General features: G+C 40.9%; 2 protein-coding genes across 5 annotated transcripts in view; both read left to right on the top strand.

Annotated features, from left to right (window-relative positions):
• Positions 1 to 12,599, top strand: part of slc24a3 (solute carrier family 24 member 3) — a gene marked incomplete at both ends in the record, with an annotated part of 43,109 nt that extends 30,510 nt beyond the window's left edge. Inside the window, 15 exons of the mRNA XM_083695722.1 lie at positions 3,557 to 3,633; positions 3,779 to 3,853; positions 4,089 to 4,173; positions 4,359 to 4,462; positions 5,439 to 5,513; positions 6,015 to 6,040; positions 6,276 to 6,329; positions 7,044 to 7,171; positions 7,320 to 7,480; positions 7,694 to 7,970; positions 8,281 to 8,447; positions 8,618 to 8,732; positions 9,469 to 9,581; positions 10,575 to 10,640; positions 12,450 to 12,599. Coding sequence (XP_083551848.1) covers positions 3,557 to 3,633; positions 3,779 to 3,853; positions 4,089 to 4,173; positions 4,359 to 4,462; positions 5,439 to 5,513; positions 6,015 to 6,040; positions 6,276 to 6,329; positions 7,044 to 7,171; positions 7,320 to 7,480; positions 7,694 to 7,970; positions 8,281 to 8,447; positions 8,618 to 8,732; positions 9,469 to 9,581; positions 10,575 to 10,640; positions 12,450 to 12,599 — 1,673 coding nt within the window. The remainder of the gene's footprint in view (positions 1 to 3,556; positions 3,634 to 3,778; positions 3,854 to 4,088; positions 4,174 to 4,358; positions 4,463 to 5,438; positions 5,514 to 6,014; positions 6,041 to 6,275; positions 6,330 to 7,043; positions 7,172 to 7,319; positions 7,481 to 7,693; positions 7,971 to 8,280; positions 8,448 to 8,617; positions 8,733 to 9,468; positions 9,582 to 10,574; positions 10,641 to 12,449) is intronic.
• Positions 12,600 to 18,101: 5,502 nt separating this feature from the next.
• Positions 18,102 to 22,678, top strand: LOC310823200 (uncharacterized protein). Of its 4 annotated transcripts, XR_014554923.1 has the most exons (6): positions 18,102 to 18,464; positions 19,182 to 19,405; positions 19,784 to 19,943; positions 20,316 to 21,051; positions 21,372 to 21,479; positions 21,575 to 22,678. XR_014554923.1 is itself a non-coding variant. In XM_083695963.1 (4 exons), exons 1-4 carry the CDS (start codon positions 18,179 to 18,181, stop codon positions 20,480 to 20,482), a joined length of 837 nt encoding a protein of 278 aa, XP_083552089.1. In that variant the 5' UTR covers positions 18,102 to 18,178; the 3' UTR covers positions 20,483 to 22,678. The 4 variants fall into 4 exon arrangements, 1 of the variants encoding a protein (XP_083552089.1); XR_014554924.1 differs by having other exon boundaries at positions 21,372 to 22,678; XR_014554925.1 differs by having other exon boundaries at positions 20,316 to 21,479.

Genomic DNA, 22,678 nt, shown 5'->3' with positions numbered 1-22,678 from the left:
CTGTGCATATGTGTCTGTCAACATGTCAATTCAGCTAATAGCTGGATAGATTAGAAAATAAGCAAACAGCACACGGTTCTGTGGCTGTGATATATGCCCATCTTTACCCACCAAAGTTATGAAGGACGGATCATCTCATCATAAACATCTGGATTTACCTTTTTTACTGCCTGGAGGACAAGTGACAGGCAGAACCAATCGCAGCATTTTACTTACGTTTGTAGATTCCTTTTTACTTGCGTGTTGTGCTGTGTTTTATGATTTATTGGTTGACTGCGATATCTACATTTTTCTGTGTTTTTGACAGCATGTTCGAATTGATAAAAGCTTGAAGCTGAATTTGAACTTGACGTGTGGCCAGGGTATCAGGGTGTTATGGCCTGTAATGTCATACACAGAGGTGAGAGTTCATTTTAAGGTTGCATATAGTTACACGGAAAAAAGATATTGTAGAAAATAATCTGTGTAGACACACACACACACAATGCCCAATTGGATGTGCCTTCTTCTGATATTCCCTTCAAGTGTAATTTAAACTTGCTTGAAGCCTTGGGTGAGCCATTTGTTGTAAGTCGCTTTGGATAAAGGCGTCTGCTAAATGGCATAAATGTAAATGTAATGTAAATGGGTGAAGAAACATTTCACATTTTGGACAAACTGAAAGAAAGCATAAAACTACATTAATAATTATGTGAAGAATGTCTTCTAACATCATCTATAAGCAGGTGTTCTTTATCAGATAGTATTTCCGGGAAAATACACATCACTGCCGCATATAGCAGTTGTTGATAATATGCAAAATGCCTGATTAAGCCTTGAGGTTTATCAATAATGCCCCATGTGCTCATCAGATTTCTCTGAGTGAGTCTGTTTCAATGCACCGCTGTCTTGTTTCACTTATGCGCTTTCCAGTAAAACCAAATGCCCTTGTCCACCTCTCTAATATGTACATACAACAGTAGCAACAAAAACAGCATCTCCTCTAATACCTCTTTGTAGCACTCTGTTTGTCATCCTAATTCTGTGTCAATCTCTCTAGCCTTACGGTACCATTCTGTATCAGAGGATCAAGCTCTCTACAGTATGTGCAGCCTGCACTTAGTGAAACTGAGTTGAAGCAGATTATGCATTTCCAGCAATGGCTTATACTCCCGAAAGCATATTGTTGTTACAGACAGAGGAAATGGGGTAGCCTTTAGTGAGTAAGGATTAAGATGTTATTTCTCACGCTTCTCTCCATTTACATTTGACATTATAGTCATTTAGCAGATGCTTTTATCCAAAGCGACTTACAACAAGTACATTTGTCTAAAGTAACTATACATCACAATCATCATAAGTAAATCCTTCGATAAGAACAAGTGCCACCAGCAGTCACAGTGTTAAGGAAAGGAAGAAAACAAGGAGTTTTTTTTTGTTTTGTGTTTTGTTTATATTGTAGCTTCTGTATGCTCTGAGATGGATTAATGAAAAGGTAATGAACTAAAAAATTATAGATTTCAACCTCTGGCTGTTCTCACCAAATCTCGGTTTTTGGTCAATCACATAATGTAATCTTGTTAGGTCATTGTCAGAGGTACACAATAACACATTGAATTGTCAAGCTCCATTAATCCTTAATGCGGACCTTTCCTGTCACATAGTATTTCCAAACAACTGTATTTCAATTAACTTTCCCCTAACGGATGAAGTTAAAATGAAATTGACCCTCAGCCAAGCACACAACCAAGATACAACAACAACACTGGTCACTCACTAAGGCCTTCTCTTTATTTGTTAGCGAGAGAGAGAGAGAGAATTAAATAGAGGGAAAGACATTTTACGTCAGTGACAGGGTCATTGAAAAGACAGTGAGATATGATGTATCTTTAGTTCAATCACACTAGCCTCCCCATTCTCTTCTTCTCTCTTCTTATCCCCTCTCTCTCTCTCTCTCTCTTTCTCTCTCTCTGGGGCCTTGTCAGTTTCTATGAAGCTCGCTGACTCACACAACCTCTTGGGAGGGAGAATGTCACTGCACATTGTGCAGCCCCATTAACACAGAGACAGCCACACACATATACACACACACGTAAGACTATTGTTAGCCCTGTCACTCAAAAGAGACTGTTTTATGATTGTGCCCCTGCATTTAGTTCAGTAAGAGATAGAGATTACACACAGTAAGGCTGTATGTAACAGAGTAAGGCTATGTTGTATTGATGTTAGACTTTGTAGGCCACTTGTAACAAATAATTTGACTTGCCAATTAGCTGTGTGCTTAGATCTGGCTAGTGATGACTATTTAATAACCAAAAAGCCACCCGAATTTATCTGAGGAACAGCTAGTTTGTTAGGTATTCAAGGGTAAGTTTGCTTTCATAGCAGATGGCGGGAAACTCTGTGTCCGAGGCTTATCAACCAATCAGAATTATCAACCAATCAGAAATCATAATTGAGGTCACCCGGCTTGAAAAGTTTAACATCTCCGATGTCCGATAGTAGAATCCACGTTGTAGCCTAATCATTTCTCATTTATTAAATAATTCTGAAGTATGAAATAGATGAATGTATGAATAAAAGCCTAACATAGATCCATTGTTGGTCAACCTCAAACAGAAGGGGGTTGATCAAATGGCTACACATTATTGTAACATAGGAATGCTCATTTAGTAATACAATGTATTTTGTCCCAGATGTGAAATGAAATTTGAAAGACAGACTGGTAGGCCAACCATCAAATAGGTGGCGAATATCATTTCTCAGTTCTGCTGTGGTCGAGTCCGCGGTGCCCCTCCCCCTCGTGCGTAGCCTATTGCCCTGCAACGCCATAAATGAGGACAATGAAGCAGGCCTAGGCAAAGGTTATGGCCAACGGAGAGTGGTGGGTTCATTTTCAATGTTGTTAATATTAACTTAATATTAAAATTGCATGAGAAATGTTTTTTTTTTATTATTTCCAATGACTGAGAAATACAGATTGAATTGTAAACCGTTAGCATAATTATCTTGAATTGTAATTTGTATTCAATGAAATAGTTGTGAAATGATTATGAAATGACTATGAAAATGATCGTGAGGATTTTCACCAAATATGACAAAAGGCACGCTTAGTCTGGTCGAAAAGCAGAAGTAACGTTAGGCCTGGTAGAGCATCCACTGGGTGGGGGGGATGTCGCTTGCAAACGTTTGGTTGCAACTCGATTATCTAATAAGGAGATGAGCCCCAGATGTATAATAAGAGATACTCTGATCACAGGGGAATCTTGGTCACAATAAGGGTCATATCTTTCACATGTATCTGATTTTTACAAGAGACCAGCTTATGGTCATCCTGTTGCAAATTTTGGTTGCAATAAACCCAGCAGTATTTATGTCACATCAAGTAACTTATTGTATGTTATCAGTCTAAGGTCAAGTTTCAAAGCATTTCTCTGTAACTCTTAATATTCTGCTGATGCTATGTATACTATTAGAGGGTTTCTACTGTACATACAGTAACCTACATTGTGTATATGGCCTGCTACATGTGTATGTTGCCTAGGTAACTGTGAATATGTGTGTATTTCCTCTGCAGCCTTACATGAGTTTCCCAGGGACCTGTTTACCCACAAGGAGCGCACAGAGGGAGCAGTGGCCTTGCATGTCCTGTGTGTAAGTGTCTTTACGCTGTGCAGGGTGTTGTGGCTTAGCGCCAAAACGGCTGATAAATTGCACACATGTACTTTCCCTGGGTGCATGCATGTGTGTCTGTGTGAGTGTCATTGCTTTGCTAACTGCGTTACTTGTTCCTCTGTAGGCCATGTACATGTTCTATGCTCTGGCCTTGGTGTGTGATGACTACTTTGTCCCCTCTCTGGAGAAGATATGCGAGGTAAGACTGACAAATTGCAATATTCTGTGTTGAAAGTTCTTTTTTTAAATGTCCATGGAAATATTCTGTTCCGTCAATATGGTTGATTAAAAATTGTTTCCACATTATTTGGCCTCATCAAAATAATTAGACAATAATGCCCAAGTGGCCATGATGTATCGTCAATATTGTCACGGGAGTTGTCATGCATGATAACCCTAACCTATGGGAATAATCTCTCTCTCTCTTATCTCAGCGTCTACATCTCAGTGAAGATGTGGCAGGTGCGACCTTCATGGCAGCTGGCAGTTCAGCCCCTGAACTCTTCACCTCTGTCATTGGTGAGACACACCAGATCTCACACATACACACACACACACACACACACACACACACACACACACACGCACACATACTTATACACACACACATGCACACACATACACACTCCTCTCTCAATAGGATCATGTGATAATGCTTCGTTAAATGCATTTTACAACCCAGTGTGTTGTGTCTTTTTGTTCAGGAGTGTTCATCGCTAAAGGGGACGTGGGTGTGGGTACCATCGTGGGATCGGCGGTCTTCAACATTCTCTGCATCATTGGAGTGTGTGGGATATTCGCTGGCCATGTAGGTTACCTACACACACATGCACGTACACACACACACACAAACACAAACACACACACACACACTCACACTCACACTCACACTCACACTCACACTCACACATATACAGACACACACTCATACTGTGTATACACACACAAACATATACACTCAAACACTCTTCTGAAAATGAATAATTAAAAATGAATGGACCCCGTCCCTGACTCTCACATTGCTAGCATGCTGCTGTGATTTGTTGACATGCCCAAGTGTGTGTCTGAATCAGCAATGAAGTTTGCCTTGTCAGTGTGCATGCCAAGATTTGGATATAAGCTTACCGAAACAGCCTTAGAATACTTCAATACTTTAGTTCAGATTGCATATTACATAACACACACACACACACACACACACACACACACACACACACACACACAAAAACACACGTATAAGAATAACTTAATGCCTTCAAGGACCCAAATGGTTTGAATTATCACTGATTTTTTATCTCTGATGGTTAAGAGTCAGCCAGAGCACTGTTTTATTAGTCATGCATCTCACCGATATGTATATATAGTATTATGTATATATAGAGTTTTGAGTGGGATGGTTGAGGTGGTCACACACACACACACACACACACACACACACACACACACACACAGTGGACCATTCTTGTGTTAGGTGAGGGAGCTTAGCTACTGTAGATGATGTTGTTGGAGAAATAGTTGTTCCCAGTTTATCAGCTATTCATAAGTACTGTTTTCTCTTTCTCTCTCTAACTCTCTACCCCCCTTTATTCTAATGCATCTCTCTCACTACTATTTTTCCTTCTTTCTCCTTCTTCCTCTAACTGTCTTTCTCTACATTGCTGTCTATCACACCTACTGTACTTTATCTCGCTTTCTCTGTCTCTCTGTCTCTCTATCTCACTCTCACCTCCCCCTCCCCCTCCCCCTCCACTCCCCTCTCCTCCCTTCCCCTCTGTCTCTCTCAGGCTGTGCATCTGTCACGTTGGCCTCTGCTCAGAGACTCTTCGTACTACACCCTGTCCATCGCTGCTCTAATAGTGGTGAGTGGAGATGGCCAAGTCCCAACTCTTCATCTATGTGTGTGTGCGTGCGTGCGTGTCTGTCTGTCTGTCTGTCTGTCTGTCTGTCTGTCTGTCTGTCTGTCTGTCTGTCTCTCTTTGGCTCTGTCTATATTTTTAAATAAGCATGCGAGAAAGTCAATGTTTGTGTGGCAGATGGCTAAGATAGCATCGCACAGTGACGTCCCTTTCCTAGGACTTGAAGTACTGACTCCCTCGAGCCAGTAAATGCTAAAGCATACTAGTTTAATGTTATAATCCGTGCTTCATAGAGTACGCTTTAACGCGTGACATGGTATGGAATCCAGCCTTGCGTAGAGGAAGATCATACCCTGTTTCATTTGGAGTGTGTTGCCCTCTGCTGGTAAGCAGGTGAAACTACAGAGTGGATTTATAAACAATGTAAATAAGTAAAGGAAAAGTGCTCCGAATCATACTTGCAAGTGTTTGATATCACTCTCTCTCTCTGTTTCTTCACAACAGTTCATATATGATGAAAAGGTGTCGTGGTAAGTATGTGTTCTTATTTCACTACTATTTATAGAACACATGTCACAAGTACAATGTTAATACTGTCCATACCGTGTTCAAGGACGTTGTGTCAATATGTCATTGCCTGTGTTTCTTATGGTATTATACAGCTATCCAATATAGCATCTATTGTGTGTGTGTGTGTGTGTGTGTGTGTGTGTGTGTGTGTGTGTGTGCGTGCGTGTGTGCGTGCGTGTGTCTTTCTTGTTTTAGGTGGGAGTCGCTAACGCTTGTTCTGATGTATTTCGTATACATTTTGATAATGAAGTAAGTTTGTATCAAAAACATTAAATATATAAATATGAAAATATGCAAATACACATGAATTTACAGTTATGTGATTAACCGTACTGTATACTGTGTAGAGGTATTGAAGGGTTGGTTCAGGGTTTTTAACCATATGTATGTATTCGACTTACAAACAGTGCTGTCGATCGATGGGTACGATTTTGGAACCTGTCCATTCATATCGTCTTCGATAGGACTTTCCTCATGAGCCACAATGCTACTGCAAGTAAACGGGGCACAACGATACCCAAATAAACTCCACAGAGCGGTACGTCGTACATCAGCCTGAGACTGAAGCTACTGTGTTTCGCTCTGCAACTGCTGTGAGGACGGACACAGTAATGCGTACTCTGGCAGAAAGTCATGGATTGAATGTTAATTCGACTTCAAATTGATGGTATTAAAAATCTAATTAGCGTTGATGGACTGCCGCAGCTTTATTATTAGTTTTAAGTGTCACGTGGAGTTTATTTGGGTGCTTTCTGGACAGACTGAGCTTTGTGCCCAATCTATTTGCAGTAGGCACTCTATATAAACGACACCAGGTACAGGTTCCAAAATTGTACCAATCAATCAACAGCACTGCTGGTAAGTAGAATACATAGATATGTTTAAGAAAATCCTTAACCAACCCTTTTAAGTACCTAGGCATATCCACAACGCTGTTTTAATTTGCGTCAATACTTTTATTAGGTTAAACTCGTGCATTGTGCGTTTTCTGGAGAGAAGAAAGAAGAACCCGACATATTTGGGGAATGGCACGCTGAGTAATGCAGAGTTGGACGAGAACTGTGAGGCAACTGCAGTACTACTGAAGAAAGGTAGGAGCCAATCACACTGTTCAGAGCACATTCTCATCTAAGCTACTCTCATTTAAGCCACTTCACCTGAGTGTGTGTGAGTGTTTGTGTGTTCATGCCTGTGTGTATGTGTTTGTGTGTGTGTCTCATGTCTCTCTGTCTCCACTAGCTAACTTCCACAGAAAGCCATCAGTGTTGATGGTAGATGAGCTGCTGTCGGCATACCCCCACCAGCTGTCCTTCTCTGAGGCCAGCCTGAGGATCATGATCACCAGCCACTTCTCTCCACGCACACGCCTTACTATGGCCTCCCGCATGCTCATCACTGAGGTAAGGCCACACACACACACACACACACACACACACACACACACACACACACACACACACACACACACACACACACACACATTAACACAGATACATGGCATATGTGTATACTCTCATCACTGAGGTAAATAACATACCTATTCTTTGTGTGTGTGTGTGTGTGTGTGTGTGTGTGTGTGTGTGTGTGTGTGTGTGTGTGTGTGTGTCTTACAGAGGCAGCGTCTGATCAACACCCGGCAATTCACTAACGGAGACTCTGAGGTCACAGTGAAGGTTGGCGGTAGGCGAAGCATGGAGAATGGACTAGCCGGAGCTGAGAGGGGGACCAATGGCCACCACACACGCCATGGAGATGACTACAGGGGAGGGATGGAGGCAGGCATCAAGACGGAAAACGAGAACGAGGACAATGAGAATAATGAAAATGATGAGGAGGAGGAGGAGGAGGAGGAAGATGGAGAGGGCCCTTTTGTGCCGTTTCACACGCCAGGTATGGCATTTACCTCTTCCCTTTCAATCCCAAATCAACCCAGAGTTCCTACCCCTGTAATCACTTGGCACCCTCATAGCATGATTTTTGCTTGGAAATCTATGTACGGCTTCAAATGGTATTATGATGGCCTCATCAAATATGATCTATATGAAATATTATTTTTCTCTTCTGCCCACTTCCCCTGTCCCACTCACCCTCTCTCTCTCTCTCTCTCTCTCCCTCTCTCTTGCCTTTTCTCTCTCTTTTGCCCTTTGTCTTTCTCTCACTCTCCCCTTCTCTCACCCTCTCCTACGCATCCCTGTCCTAGCTGGGGTGTGTAATAAGGTCAAGTGGCTGTTGGCTTGGCCCTTGTGTCTGCTGCTGTTTTTCACAATACCTAACTGTGCAACACCGCGCTGGGAGAGGTGGTTCATGGTCTCCTTTGTCAACTCCACCCTCTGGATTGCAGGCTTCTCCTACATCATGGTCTGGATGGTGAGGACACACACACTCACATCTGCTTGACATTCCTGAATGGGATTGGTGGATCTCTGTCTCTCTCTCTCTCTCTCTCTCTTTATCCAATTTTAACAGCATTATCCAATGTTACCAAAGCAATACACAGTAAACACACTGATATTTCTGTCTCTCTTTCTCTTTCTCAGGTCGCAGTGATTGGGTTTACTCTAGGTGTCCCTGATGTTATCATGGGCATCACCTTCCTGGCAGCTGGCACCAGTGTCCCTGACTGCATGGCCAGTCTTATAGTTGCACGGCAAGGTGAGGACACACACACACACACAAACACACACACACAAACAAACACACACACACACACACACACACACACACACACACACACACATGCTGACCATGCTCCTATACAGGGGGCTCTTTGCCTTGCCTCTGTCCTGCCCTATGACTATGACTGCCCTGGGAATCAAAGACCTCCCAAGTCTCTGTGTAAGGACCATACAACCCCTGGTCATGATTATTAGTTGCTATTGGGCTAGGCTGGGGCAAATACCTGCGCACCCTGTAGCTACCTCTCTCCTCTGATGTTACATGGTCAACAGATGAGATAGAAGGAAGAGAATACAAGAAAAGAAGGTAAGGGAGGAGTAGGGAAGGAGGGGAAGCATATGTTATGTCTTCTGTGCATGGCTAACAGATGAAAGAGAGAGGGGGAGGGAGGGGGAGGGTGTGGGGTGGTGAAGCCTTTCGTCTGTCTAGCTGTCTGGCTGTCCCTCCCCTTGTGACCACATCGTGTCAGAGTTTGTTTGTTGCTGTTTTGTTTGTTGTTTGTGGCGGCCTGAATAGTTCTGCCAGCAGGAATCCTCCATTGATGTCGCTGATGTTAACCCATCTCCCTCTCCCCCTCTCCTCCTCTGTCATCTGTCATCTCTTCTGGTTCCTGTCATGCCTCCGCTCTCTTTCCCCCCCCCCCCCCCCCCCCCTTTCATTTGATATCCACCTTGTCCCCCCCACTTCCTTCCCACGTCCCTATCTTTCCCAGGTCTGGGGGACATGGCTGTCTCTAACTCTATCGGCAGCAATGTGTTTGACATCCTTGTGGGGCTGGGCCTACCATGGGCTCTGCAGACCCTGGCCATTGACCACGGCTCTTATGTAAGTGACATATACCGCCTCTCCCCACTCTGTTCGTGTAAGTGATGTGGGCATTTGAGTATGTGAAATTATTTATCTCCATAGATAAAACATATTTCTTCCAGCTTGACATGACAGAGAGGGTCTTAACAGCGAAAAACATAGGGAAGAAAAGTAACTGTCAGCCATCTAAGAGAAATATAACCCTAAATGCACCTGTAGCCCAGTGTGCCGTAACCTTTCTTGATCAAACACACATGTGAGGGTGTTGAGAATGTGAAGGATTGCCTATAACAAACTGTTCCCCAGAGCAAACAAGCCTGGCTGTCTTGCTATTATTGTATGACTGTTTGATTGGTGCAAGTTTTGACAGTGTGAGAGTTAAACTGTCTTCTGAGGTTTAGTCCTGAGATAGTAGAAGATCTGCAAGATGTCTACATTAGTGCAAAGTTTGAGGGTAATGAAACATCACAGATAAAACAAAAAGGAATCTATGAGATTGAATATAATCTATTTTTTCAGACAGCACATTCAAAAAGGCATTTGAATACAATGAATACGATCTCAATGCAAGAAGTATTCATTTTGATTTCTACATGTTTTTTTTAAGAAGGCAGCTTAGTTATACAGTACCTGAAATATATAGTACTTTTTTACCAGTATAGTATTTTTACCATATCATAATCCTCTGAGATCGAAACAGGAAGACGATGCTGTTTGTGTACACTGAATATGTTCAGACTTGACACTCATGGCAAACAAGCAACTTTCTAGCTTCAAACATTATTAAAAAAGAATTTCTCTCATGGATTATTTTACAATCATTGACATTTAGGGTTATTTTCATGTGGAATTGTGGTGTAGATCTTTATTTATATTTATAAACAAAGTTTCATGGCTTAGCTTTGTTTTGCCAATAAGTATATATTTTTGTTTCCACTGGTGCAAACACTTAAAAGTCTTTAAAAAATAGAAAAGCCTTTTCAGTACTGTACCTCTTTCTTCTTCTCTTAGATCAAACTAAACAGTAAAGGCCTCATCATCTCTGTGGGACTCCTATTGGGATCTGTGTTCCTCACGGTGAGTCCACACACAGTCAATGAGCCATTTTTACTCCTTCCCATAGTACTCAATATAGAATAAGAAAATAAAACACTGAAGAATAGATGACGGGTCAAACATAAGACATACATTTATTCCCAATGAATACTTCTAACAGTTATGGACATGATGGAACGAACTCAACAAGTGGTCACATGACCAACTAACACACGTTAACATTACGTTATATCTGACTCCAAAAGATATTTCATGGTTAATAATGATTGACAATGCTTTGCTCATCCCTGTGTGACATACAATCGATCATATCGGATCCTAGATTCCATTAAGAACACCCAAAATGCTATTTTCACCATGCCCTCAAATTAAGATAAATCGGATTGCGAGGAGTTTATGCTCAGGTCAATATCTGAAGCTGATGACTCACTCTACGTCTCTTTAACGATGCATGTGAACATGAGACGGAGAACCTGGTCACAATTAAGTCATTCTGTATTAATAGAACCTTTATCTAGCGCACAACATCACATTATTGCACATAGGAAGAATGAGAATAGAGTATCAACAAAATAATCAATTTAACAGTTTCAAAGCAACATATGACTAAGTTTTAACCATACGTTAACGTGCGTCAAGGACAACACAGGAGAATGGTGCCAGTGATGGGCCTAACCCAAAACTCCAGGAATATCTCGCTGTCCCTCTCCTTAAATATCATTCCCAACAAAGGACAAGGTGTAAGATACATTACAATCGCAAAGGAATGGTGAGGGTGCGACTTCTTTAGGATGGTGGTAACATCACCGTCTGGTTCGGTAACAGCACGGCCCAGGACAGGCGAGCTCTGCAGAGGGTGGTACGCCTTACAGAAAGGACCATGGGAGCTCCAACCCCCCCCTCTCCATGTCCTGTACACCAGGAGGTGTAGGACCAGAGCTTGCAGGATAATGAAGGACGCTCACCACCCGAAAAATAGACTGTTCCAAACGCCTTCGCTGTCATGCAGCAAGAACAGAGCGGCTAAGACAGAGTTTCTTCCCCCATGCCATCAGGATCATCAACGACGACCCCACCAGTGCCCCCCTCAAGTCACTCACACACTCACTGACATCATAACACATACGCACACACATAATTACCCATTGCGGACTCATCTTTCACTGTAATTAACTGTACTGACAACCTGTCAATGCCATTGTATATAGTCATTCCATTGTGTACATTGCTTACGTTGCTGTTTATACTGCTGTTTATATTCTATTTATTTAAAATGTATTGTTGCACTCCTCTGTGGCACTGTCATTTTTGCATTTCACTGCATACTTGTATGCATGTGACAAATAAAGAATCTTGAATCTTGAATCTTGAATGTCCACCAGGCTCATTCAACTGTAAATAGTTATACACATTGAAATCAAGGCTGGCGCCACCAAAATCCATCTACATCAGCATCTCTGTTTTTCACATAACTGTGTTCAACATCCAATGAAAGATCAATATCTCATGTTGAATTTGGTATCTCTTTTGACCTTGTACAGTAACCAAATGTCAAAATGAAAATATTTAAGGTTATGCTATTTTGACAACCTTAGGTTGTCACATTGGGTCTTGAATCAAGAACATAGCTGCTCACCATAAGTCGGAATTGGCTGGCCCACCATTCTGAGTAAACAACATGGAAAACATGGCATTGCGCACAGTAAAAGTAACCAGGGAGACAGTTATAGCCTTTATTCATTGTCTATAAGTCTTGTTTGACTGTGTGCTTAATAATTAAGTTTAGCTATTCTCACCTCCCCCCTCTCTCTTTCTCTCTGTCTCCCCCAGGTTCTGGGAGTGCATCTGAACAAGTGGAAGCTTGACCGGCGTCTGGGTCTGGTGTGTCTCTTTATGTATTCCATCTTTCTCTGCTTCTCCATCCTTATCGAATACAACATCTTCACCTTTGTCAATCTGCCCACCTGTCGAGACCACTGAGAACAGACAGCTACCCCTCATCCTGCTCTTCCTCTTCCCCCTTTTCACACTTCAGGAGACCACTCAATTTGGGAGTCCTCTATCTGCAGCTTTTGCAGATCTTTTTTTTTTACTTAAAAGTATATATATATATATTTTTTATTATTATTATTTTGTTTATGGTAGGTGCAATATGGAGCAATCCTAGTGTATATTCATGTGTGTGGTTTATGTCGAGAGAAGAGATGATGGGCACACACTCACTCTCTCACATACACACACACACACACACACATTCACACACACACACACACACATACACACACACACACACAACCACAAACTGACTGTTGAAAAGCTCTCACAAAAGACAGGACTGGTGAACAAAGCTATTTTTGTCGACTACTGCCTGCTTTGATGTGAAGGTTGTTTTGTGTTTTTCCATTTTTTGTAAAGTTGATAGAAACTGCATTATATTATGCAGTATGATCTTGATGATGTTTTATGGTGAGATTTCTTTATTAGCTGCTAACCCGCTGGTCTGATGAGAATTGATAGTCTACTGGAATATTATTGTTCTAATAATGATTTTAGCTATGATTTAGCTATAATGATACTGTGTGTTCATGGCTAGAGATGATTTTTAAGAGGTGAAAGTTACAGGTGAAATAGTATAAATATTTGTTGAAGATGTGGTTGAACAGGGCCATGACATTTTACTGTTCAGGTCATGAGGTCTGGAAAACTCCCGGCTCTAAATATGACACTCCAAACCTCTCTTTATTACCAGGGCATTACCACCCACTGTAAACAAAACATTGTGCTGTCCTAACCCGAGCTGAGGTGGAGAGAGGTTGTGAGGGACAGTGATGAGTTAAAAACAATTCCAACATTATCTCATCCTCCTGCCTTTCTAACTCGGCAAGCTTAATTCAATTAACATGCATTGAAATATTAACGCAGTAGAATAGTTTGTGTAGAAAAAGACACTGCAGAAACATTGGGCAGATTTGATTGAATCAGGTGGTCAGAATGGGTGTATTGTAAAATTTAGTTTGGTTTCATTGGTAAGGTATTTTGGTTTACGGTAGCTCTCCTAGATAAGAGGGTATTGAGAGTTTGTAGATTTTATTGTATTTTATACATTTTATGTATACCCTGACAGATGTCTTATTTATTATTTATTGAATGTTATTTATGCACTTTTTTTCCTCCCTAAATCCATACCATCCCAACAGTGGTCCTAATTTCAATCTCATATTGGAATTACTATATATGTAGGGCCCTATTTTCCTTGTGCAAATCAGTCCCAAGAAGTGAGCAAAGTTGCCCAAAATAACCATAGTATTTCAAATAGATGGGTGTCACATAATCCAATTGGGAGTTTTGAATACTGCAGCTAGCGATTGCATAGCATGCAATACATGTTCATGCTGTTTACAATTAGACTGAATTTGCACTGTATCTGTCCAAGGTGTGAAACTTAGAGGAGAGTTACCTTTTGTTTCTGTACATGCTGATTATTAGGACAGTGTCCCTTTTAAAATGAAGCAGGTTTTGATGAAACAGTGGGTATACCAACAACTTTCATTGGACCTCCTCAATTTTATTTATATAAGAAAACACAAAATATCAGTCAAGTGTAAAAGCCTGACCAAACCTAGCACTTGTCAAGGGCAGAAATGTTCTGTTTTGGGCTGAGTACAGTACAGCTACACTATGTGTCCCACTCCACCACTGAGACAGGGAGACAGTCTATCTATAACTGAGATAGGGAGAAAGTCTATCTATAACTGAGATTGAGATACAGTGTCTCTACCACTGAGACTGGGAGGCAGTGTCTCTACCACTGAGACTGAGAGGCAGTGTCTCTACCACTGAGACTGGGAGACAGTGTCTCTACCACTGAGACTGGGAGACAGTGTCTCTACCACTTAGACTGGGAGGCAGTGTCTCTACCACTGAGACTGGGAGGCAGTGTCTCTACCACTGAGACTGGGAGACAGTGTCTCTACCACTGAGATTGGGAGGCAGTGTCTCTACCACTGAGACTGGGAGACAGTTTCTCTACCACTGAGACTGGGAGACAGTCTCTCTAGCTCTGAGACTGGGAGGCAGTCTCTCTACCACTGAGACTGGGAGACAGTGTCTCTACCACTGAGACTGGGAGGCAGTGTCTCTACCACTGAGACTGGGAGGCAGTGTGTCTACCACTGAGACTGGGAGGCAGTGTCTCTACCACTGAGACTGGGAGACAGTGTCTCTACCACTGAGACTGGGAGGCAGTGTCTCTACCACTGAGACTGGGAGACAGTGTCTCTACCACTGAGACTGGGAGACAGTTTCTCTACCACTGAGACTGGGAGGCAGTGTCTCTACCACTGAGACTGGGAGACAGTGTCTACCACTGAGACTGGGTCAGATTCTATGGAAGGCTACATTTGGAGAACTGGTTTTCCACACCTGCATCTCAAGAGAAAGGTATCTGCTTTTGGACTCAGGTGACCTTTCCCTTCCTTGAGGAAAGGTTTACGAAATGTGTAGATGGAATTTGTCAGCATAGACAGCAAAGCGACTACAATATAGTATTCCTGTTTGTAGGATTGGTTTCCTGCTCCTGCCAGCACAAGAGGAAATTACATGTTTATGTATACTGATGAGTACTCCTAGTGTTATTGTTCGTGTCTTAGGGGTAGAGATGCAATTTAATAAGGCATCAGAACTTGTACCCAACCTGATATTTTTCAGGTTGGACTGCAACATATTTTCATCATAATAATAATATGTTTTTTGTAATGCACAATGTTTAGATTGGTCCAGATGGTTGTGGTACATATAAATTATTGCAATATGTCTTTTAGTTAAGAAAATATGACAAACATAATTTCTCAAGCTCGAGGGGAGACTGATTCTTTTGCTCAATACAGGTCAACAAGAAAAGCACTGTTATATCACAATAATATTACCCCTTCATTGTTAAATACACAAGATACTGCAATCACACACACACACACACACTATCTGTTAAATCTTTCTGTTTTTAGAAAGTGAACCATCAAAATTATTACACATTTGATGTTGTAGATTGATTGAATTTTTACAAATTCAAAGTGACACTTTTTATTTACTGGAAACTCACTGTTATTGTAGATGACTGTGACTTGGGGACCCATGTCATTTTATGGACCAAGAAAAGCAAGTCAAATACACAAGTTCGTACAGTACAAATATTGTCTCTAGAATGTACAAATTATTATTATTGCAATTACTTTGAGAGGGTGTTTATGGTTTGATTGTATTTATTTATTTGTGTTGGAGATGAGTAGACAGAGAACATCTCTGTAAAATCACAGAAAAACAGGGTTTATGTCATCAAATTATTTATAATGCAATAATTTTGAGCTTTACAATGTAAATATTTTGCTTCATATTTTTTTATGATTGAAAGTATATCTCGCAGATTTCGAAGATGGTTCCATCATACACACATTAGCATATTTCCCTCTATAAATTGAGGACAATAGCTTAATTTTACAGTAAACAGGCTCGTGTCTGCTCTAGACGCCTGTCATAAAACAGGACTGTTCTGTCAAGCCTTTTACTGAAAGACTGTCAACTCTTTTTCCATTGCTTGTTTGGCCAATGTAAATATCCAGGTAACACTTTACTTTAAGCATTGTATAAAGTGCTACATTACCTTCTAAAATTCATAGCAACAAATAGATGGAATAAGTAACAAGAGGCCATGATATGTTGTGAAAATACTGTATTACAGCTAAGAGGCCCCCTTGTACTCTGTTTCTTTATCATACCGTTTCATAATGCTTTATGACTGTACTGTATCTACAACGTACTATGAGGTTTAATAGGAAAGAAGAGACTTTATTTAAACACTTTAGAAGGTGCTTCAAGTAAAGGTTTTACAGGTTGAGAACATACCTTGAGTGACATTTCATCTTTATGAAATGTCACCATTCACCAAATAATGTTGTAGCCATCACTACAGTAAACAATATGGTTGGATGTAATTTTGTTCCACAAACAGGTACTATACAACCATGTGCTTGAAATTGACCAAACTATTGTCATGGTGAGCTGTCTTGAAGAAGGCATATTTGAATAATTTGTGATATTCACAGGGTGATATATTGCTGATGTACATAGATATACATACATGTAAATGTATCTATATATATTTTTGTCTTAATATGTATATCTGTTGATATATTTTCATTGATATGAGATCCCCTTGTTCATCCCCAAAGTCTACTGTTTTGTTGTGTTCGAAATTTCTATATCACCTTACCCCTTGTTAATTCGCATGGATATATTTTAATATAATACATTATTTATGGTAATTCTAATGTAATTTGAAACATGATGATATTATATGATATGATATATTTAAGATGGCACTGGACTCAGTTGTTGAACTGGACTTCCAAGGACTGCATGATGTTGGGTGATAGGGTACAAGAATTTATTGAGGTACAGTTGATTAACTTACCTGAGGTTTAAGAGGGAGATTTAGTCAGAATGGTTTGCTTTATGTTCCGATGTTTCAGATGTAATTTAGAAATAATTTTGCTACTTGAGCATGAATAAAGTCATTGTTGCTTAAGGTAAAGCATCAGCTGTGTTGACTTTCTATCCACACTTCTTCAACCAAATCTATTCACGTTGTTTAGGGGTGCCTTTGCATAATTAGTGTATTCATGGGTAAAATGGTCTTCATCACGCACACGCACGCACACGCACACACACACACACACACACACACACACACACACACACACACACACACACACATTATCAGAAATGTTTCAGTGTCATAAGGATGTTTCTATGCCTCAGTTATCTGAAGTTCTTTTGGTGTTCTGTATTGAAGGTCATTAACCTACATTTACATTCTACAATCCAGTCATTTATGTTGCTTACATTATAGCAATTCACAGTCTAGCTATATACTACATTTACATTTATGCCATTTAACAGACGCCTTTATCCAAAGCGACTTACAACAAATACATTTGTTTAAGTAAGTGAATCATCTATCCATCAGTCATCATAAGATAAAGTAATCAATGCTCGGACCAGGGGCCATTCATGTCGGGTAGCCAATTGCCTGTGACCTCAGTATATGAACGTAGTGAATAATACCACGGGGACTGATGTGGATAGTGGCAATCCGTTTCTATGAAGTGTCAGTTTTGAGAACATGATACTTTGTTTGCATTTCATCAAAAGTAGGCTTTAATAATGCTCTATCTATGTGGACTAGTTTTGTCTAGCATTCGAGCATAAAGATAATTGGAATCTTTCAGTGGACAAACATTGAAGATAGATGCAGACAGACCGTGGGAAAGGAATTTTTCTGACTGCTGCTGGGAACTGTAGTTCATTTGACCTTCCCAATGTTCTCGCAACATTACTGTGACGTTGTTGCAACGTGATATCTTGCGCTGGCTGGGGACTGTAAGAGAACCACTTCCGCTTATTCCCATTTACCAGCCTCTTCAGTGTTTACCCAGACAGACATTGCGAAAAGGTTTTCGTTGGTTAAAACGAACGTTTGCGAGCTTGTTAGTTTATGAAACTATATGGAGCATAATGGAGATAATACTAGCTGGTCGATGCAACGACGCATGGAAGGTTTGGTGAATAAACACATGGCAGACATAGCATTAGAAACACTCCAACAGAGGCTTTCGGCTGTGTCTGACGAAATGAACAATTTAGCGGAACATGTCTCGAAGCGCTCCGAAGAAATTCCCAAAGATGATATTCCACGACGCTCAGATGTGAACTTTGATGTTGAGTCGCTCACTGCGACGTTCAGCACAGGGGGTGTTGGCGAAAAGTTGATGCCAGGTACCTCTTCCACAGGTAATGTTCTCGGCCAATTTAATGTAGTTTGGGTTTTTTTCTCCAAATAAATTTAATCCCTCACTGTCTTGTATCTTCAATCATTCTTGCATGCCTCAAGTATCAACACAACCTTAGTGAGAGTTTTATTTAATTGACCAATCAGACTTGCAGGAGGAGCAAATAAGCACACCATGCATACAGTTTTGACGTCATTCAGGGCTACAATGAGGGGCATCTGTATGCAGACTCGCGTCGCAGTGTCACAAAATAAGTGGTGGCGGACGTCACGATGTGCCACTGTGTCTAGGGCGGTAGCTCTCATCACCAGGCTGTGTGTATGTTGCCTCGTAAATCTGTGTCCAAATTCTCCATTCACACTTCACTGAAGTGCACACCCTCACCATACACATCTTTCAAAACATAGGGTGTTGTAACAACCTTAAATTATTAAACACGGTCCAATATGGTCAAATTAATGAGGAAATCCCCAATCATTTGTTGTTGGTGATTGCAGTGAGTCCTTGGTATTGTATCATCCAGGATTGGGGCCCATTCCATTTTCAAATCAGTACATTGTTGAAGTAGAGTGGCGATTTGTATTCAATAATTAAATACATTCTGGAATATGAGTTTAAATGTATCCCTACAATCTCCCTCTATCTTCCTCTATTGTATAGAATGGAATGGAGGCCCCAATCCTATCATCCCATTTTCAACCCTGTCCCCCTATGTTAGAGACAGCTGCGCAGCGCAAGATCATCTCCCTGCTGGTGGAGATCAAAGAGGAGCAGCAGAGACAGTGGGCGGTGTTAAGAGAGCTACAGGCCAGGGTTCAGGGCCAGAGCTGTCAGGAGGAAGAGGAGGTGGAGGCTCTAGATATCGACTTGCCCCTGAGGACCATGGAGCAGCTGGATGAGACAGAGAGACACCTTGAGGATGCTGGAGCACAGAGGAGAATGGTAGGCAGACAGTACAGAGCAAACTGCTGGGTTGTTGGTTCGAGCCTTGCTCCAACTGGTGCCCTTGAAATGCTGTGTTGGTGGCGGCAGTCGCAATGGTCAGCAAGCTGCCACCAATGTAGTGATTGTGTGAGGGTGTGGCTTGAACCAGCAGCAAGTACACAAATATCAATTAAAGTCCAGACCTCTTGGCAGATGCTTTAGTGTGCTTACATCACTATTTTACATTTCTATTACACTGTTCATATGCTCCTCATAAAAATGAGAAACCATCGGTCTTGGGGGCTCACTTTAAATATTTAATAAGAACATTGTATTTCTAATAATTCAGAAAGCATGTGTATGTGCCATTACAGCTGGTCATATCTCCCCCTGCAGGTGTCTCACCTGTCGCGGATGGGCGGGGCCACAGTGGATGACGCGGTGCGGCGGCTCATGCAAGCCGTGCTGTCATTCGCTGTGGGCTCTGAGATGAACTGGGTGGGTCGCGGCCAAAAAAGAAGCTTTAGAAACACCCGTCTCCAGGGTGTACTCTTCCGTACGTACCACTAGTTCCTCCTAGTGATGGTGCCTTCATAGTGAAAATTTGTCATCATTCCTAAAACACCTGACACAGTGGAAAGCTCTCTGTTAAAGATTGCACCTCTGTACATCTTGACAGGAGAATATCAACAATAAAATAATATCCTGTCAGATGAAAGAAGGGAAGGGTGAACAAAGACTGTTATTCTGATCAATGCTTGTTCTCCTGCACCTAACTCTCATACTTGAAATCCTTTCTCCACTTGATTCAGTTTGTGACCACTGATCTGAAAAAGATTTACAACATTACTGTTTTCACTCATAATGCCCTCCTCAGATCAGTTTCTTCAGGGATGCAGCCCTGACCTCACTATTTCTGTGTCTATAGGTGCTCTGAAAAGAACCCCGGTGGGTAAGGAGGCTACACATCACCAGTTTGCTGATGTGGTGAAGAAATGGCTGCGGTTCGCCCCTTTCAGACAAGGAGGCAGTGGCCGGCGCTATTACAGACCACCTGTTGAGTTCCTGTGTCCGAAGGAAGGGGAACCAATCTGATCATACAGATAGTCAGCTATTCATAATCAGCTTGTTTAAAAGTGCAATCTGTAATTCAAACAACAAAGCGGGCTCCCCACCACTTATTTGGGAAACAGCTGAGAGATGGGGCTGGAGAAATGTAACCACTCTCAATTTCATAGACATACTGTAGCTTTGGATGCGACGACTGACCCTCCATGAGATCAAAATTATAGTTTTAACCATGTTTTGAAGCTATACAGTGTTTGTTTACAAACAATGGAGTAAAACAAGCTTATATTCAGGTTCTGATAGGGTAAGACGATGTTGAACTAAGCTTACGAGGCATTTATAAGTTATATTCTTCAAGAATCAATGTCTGTATATCATTAATTTAAAAGTCCATATATTGATGTACCAATTACAGAATGCCCCTTTAAACATATTCCAATGTTTAATTTTCTGTTTTTCAATATATTTTTCAAAGGTTTTGTTACATTGTATAGTCAAAAGAAATGAGTTTATAATGTCAGCAGGCTGGTCCCATGTAACAGCATGCAGTCTCTGATAAAGGAACTCCACACCATCCTCACCATCATCCGTCATGTGTGGGTAGGCCCTATTATATGCCCCATTATATGTGCCATAATGTAAATTAAATACTGTGTATACCTTTTGAAGTTGTATATAATGAGTGTAGGGCCCAAAGGAATCTGCAGAGGCAACATTTTCTCACAACTACATGAATCGTAATATTTTAAGCCCTCATGAATGCTTGATTAATTCAAATACAGTATGATGCAAAACATGAACACCGGTAGTAACAGTTTAATTATCTAGGGATGAAGCCAATGACGTTTAAAGGTCAAATGCAGAGGGCCATGGGCTGGTTGTGCACATTATGCAACAGGAATGTCTCTCCATACAGCTCGCCAAAGTGTCTCACAAAGGTAACCAGAGCCTTGTCTGCATAATCACTGTTGTCGTCCGTCCAGCAGTGCCATGTTGGGAAGGATGAAAGCAGTAACAAAAAACAGTACGTGTTTTTTTCGCCATTTTAGCTCACTCTTTTGCTAATAAAGTGTGGGTTTTCGCACATAACATGTATTTCAAAATGTTTTTTTTTCCCAGGACACCAAACTCAGAAGTCCAAAACAACTGAAATGGTGCTCTCTCATTTTGGATATACCAATTCAACATTAGAATGTGCAGACTACCCTTACAAAAATAACTACAGTTAAGTTAAACTGCAGTACAAACTGCAATGCAATTCCTTTTTTGTTATTTTTTTTTACTGCAGTTATTTTTTGTTGAATGCAGCTTTTTTTTATACTGTTCATACTATTTAAACTAAAAGCATTCAAATTTGTATAAATTAAAATGGGGTTCAATGGTCACTGCAAGCTTACTTTTCATGCTCTTGAAGATATCTCAAAGAAATAATTATCAACTTTGGAATGCTCTAATAATTGTCTGTTTTCCTTTTTGGCTCTTTTTTGTTCTTGATTTAAATGTGTATTTTATTTTATTTTTAAATTCTCAATGTAAAGCACTTTGAGCAATGGACCACTGTGTGGAAGCATTAATATAGGGGTATAAAAGGTGCCATCATTAAATAAATTATTATTAGGGGTCTAAAACTGTAGGGCGTAGAACCCTATTGTTATTGTTAGGGTTTTTATTATTATTATTGTAACGATGCCGTCATTCAAATTCCTGTGAGATGCTTCATGCTAGAGACTTGAAACTTGCCAGTATGAAAGGAAGTGATGACCTCTACCCCCAAATGTAATATTGCCCCATTGCCCTAATAGGGGCACTGTAACAAGTGTTTGAAATTGCCACATTTGCACTACATAGGTCCCTCTCATCGTGATGAACAAAAAAGCCTCTAGGACCATCAAGGTCCGCCATGATGGGTTTTCCGCCATTATTAATTTTGTGAAAACACCTAAAACACTAAGGCTTTTACAGTTATTGACCTACAGTATCTGCACCAAACTTTGTATGTAACATCAATGGAATGAGGTGCACACAGGATCAATTTTGTTTTGTTATAAGTCAATGACAATTAATCCTATCATGATGAAACTTAGTACACAGATCCATTAGGCTCTCAGGGTCATAACCCAAAAGCCACATGCAAATCATCGGGGGCGCCATAAATGCCAATCTCATGAAAGCTGAAAAATGTACGACGGTCTACTCTACTGCTATAAACCTAGTAGACATCTT

Source organism: Argentina silus, assembly GCF_951799395.1.
Source record: "Argentina silus genome assembly, chromosome: X".
NCBI classification, from domain to species: Eukaryota; Metazoa; Chordata; class Actinopteri; order Argentiniformes; family Argentinidae; genus Argentina; species Argentina silus.
This window is presented reverse-complemented; position numbering and strand designations above follow the sequence as displayed.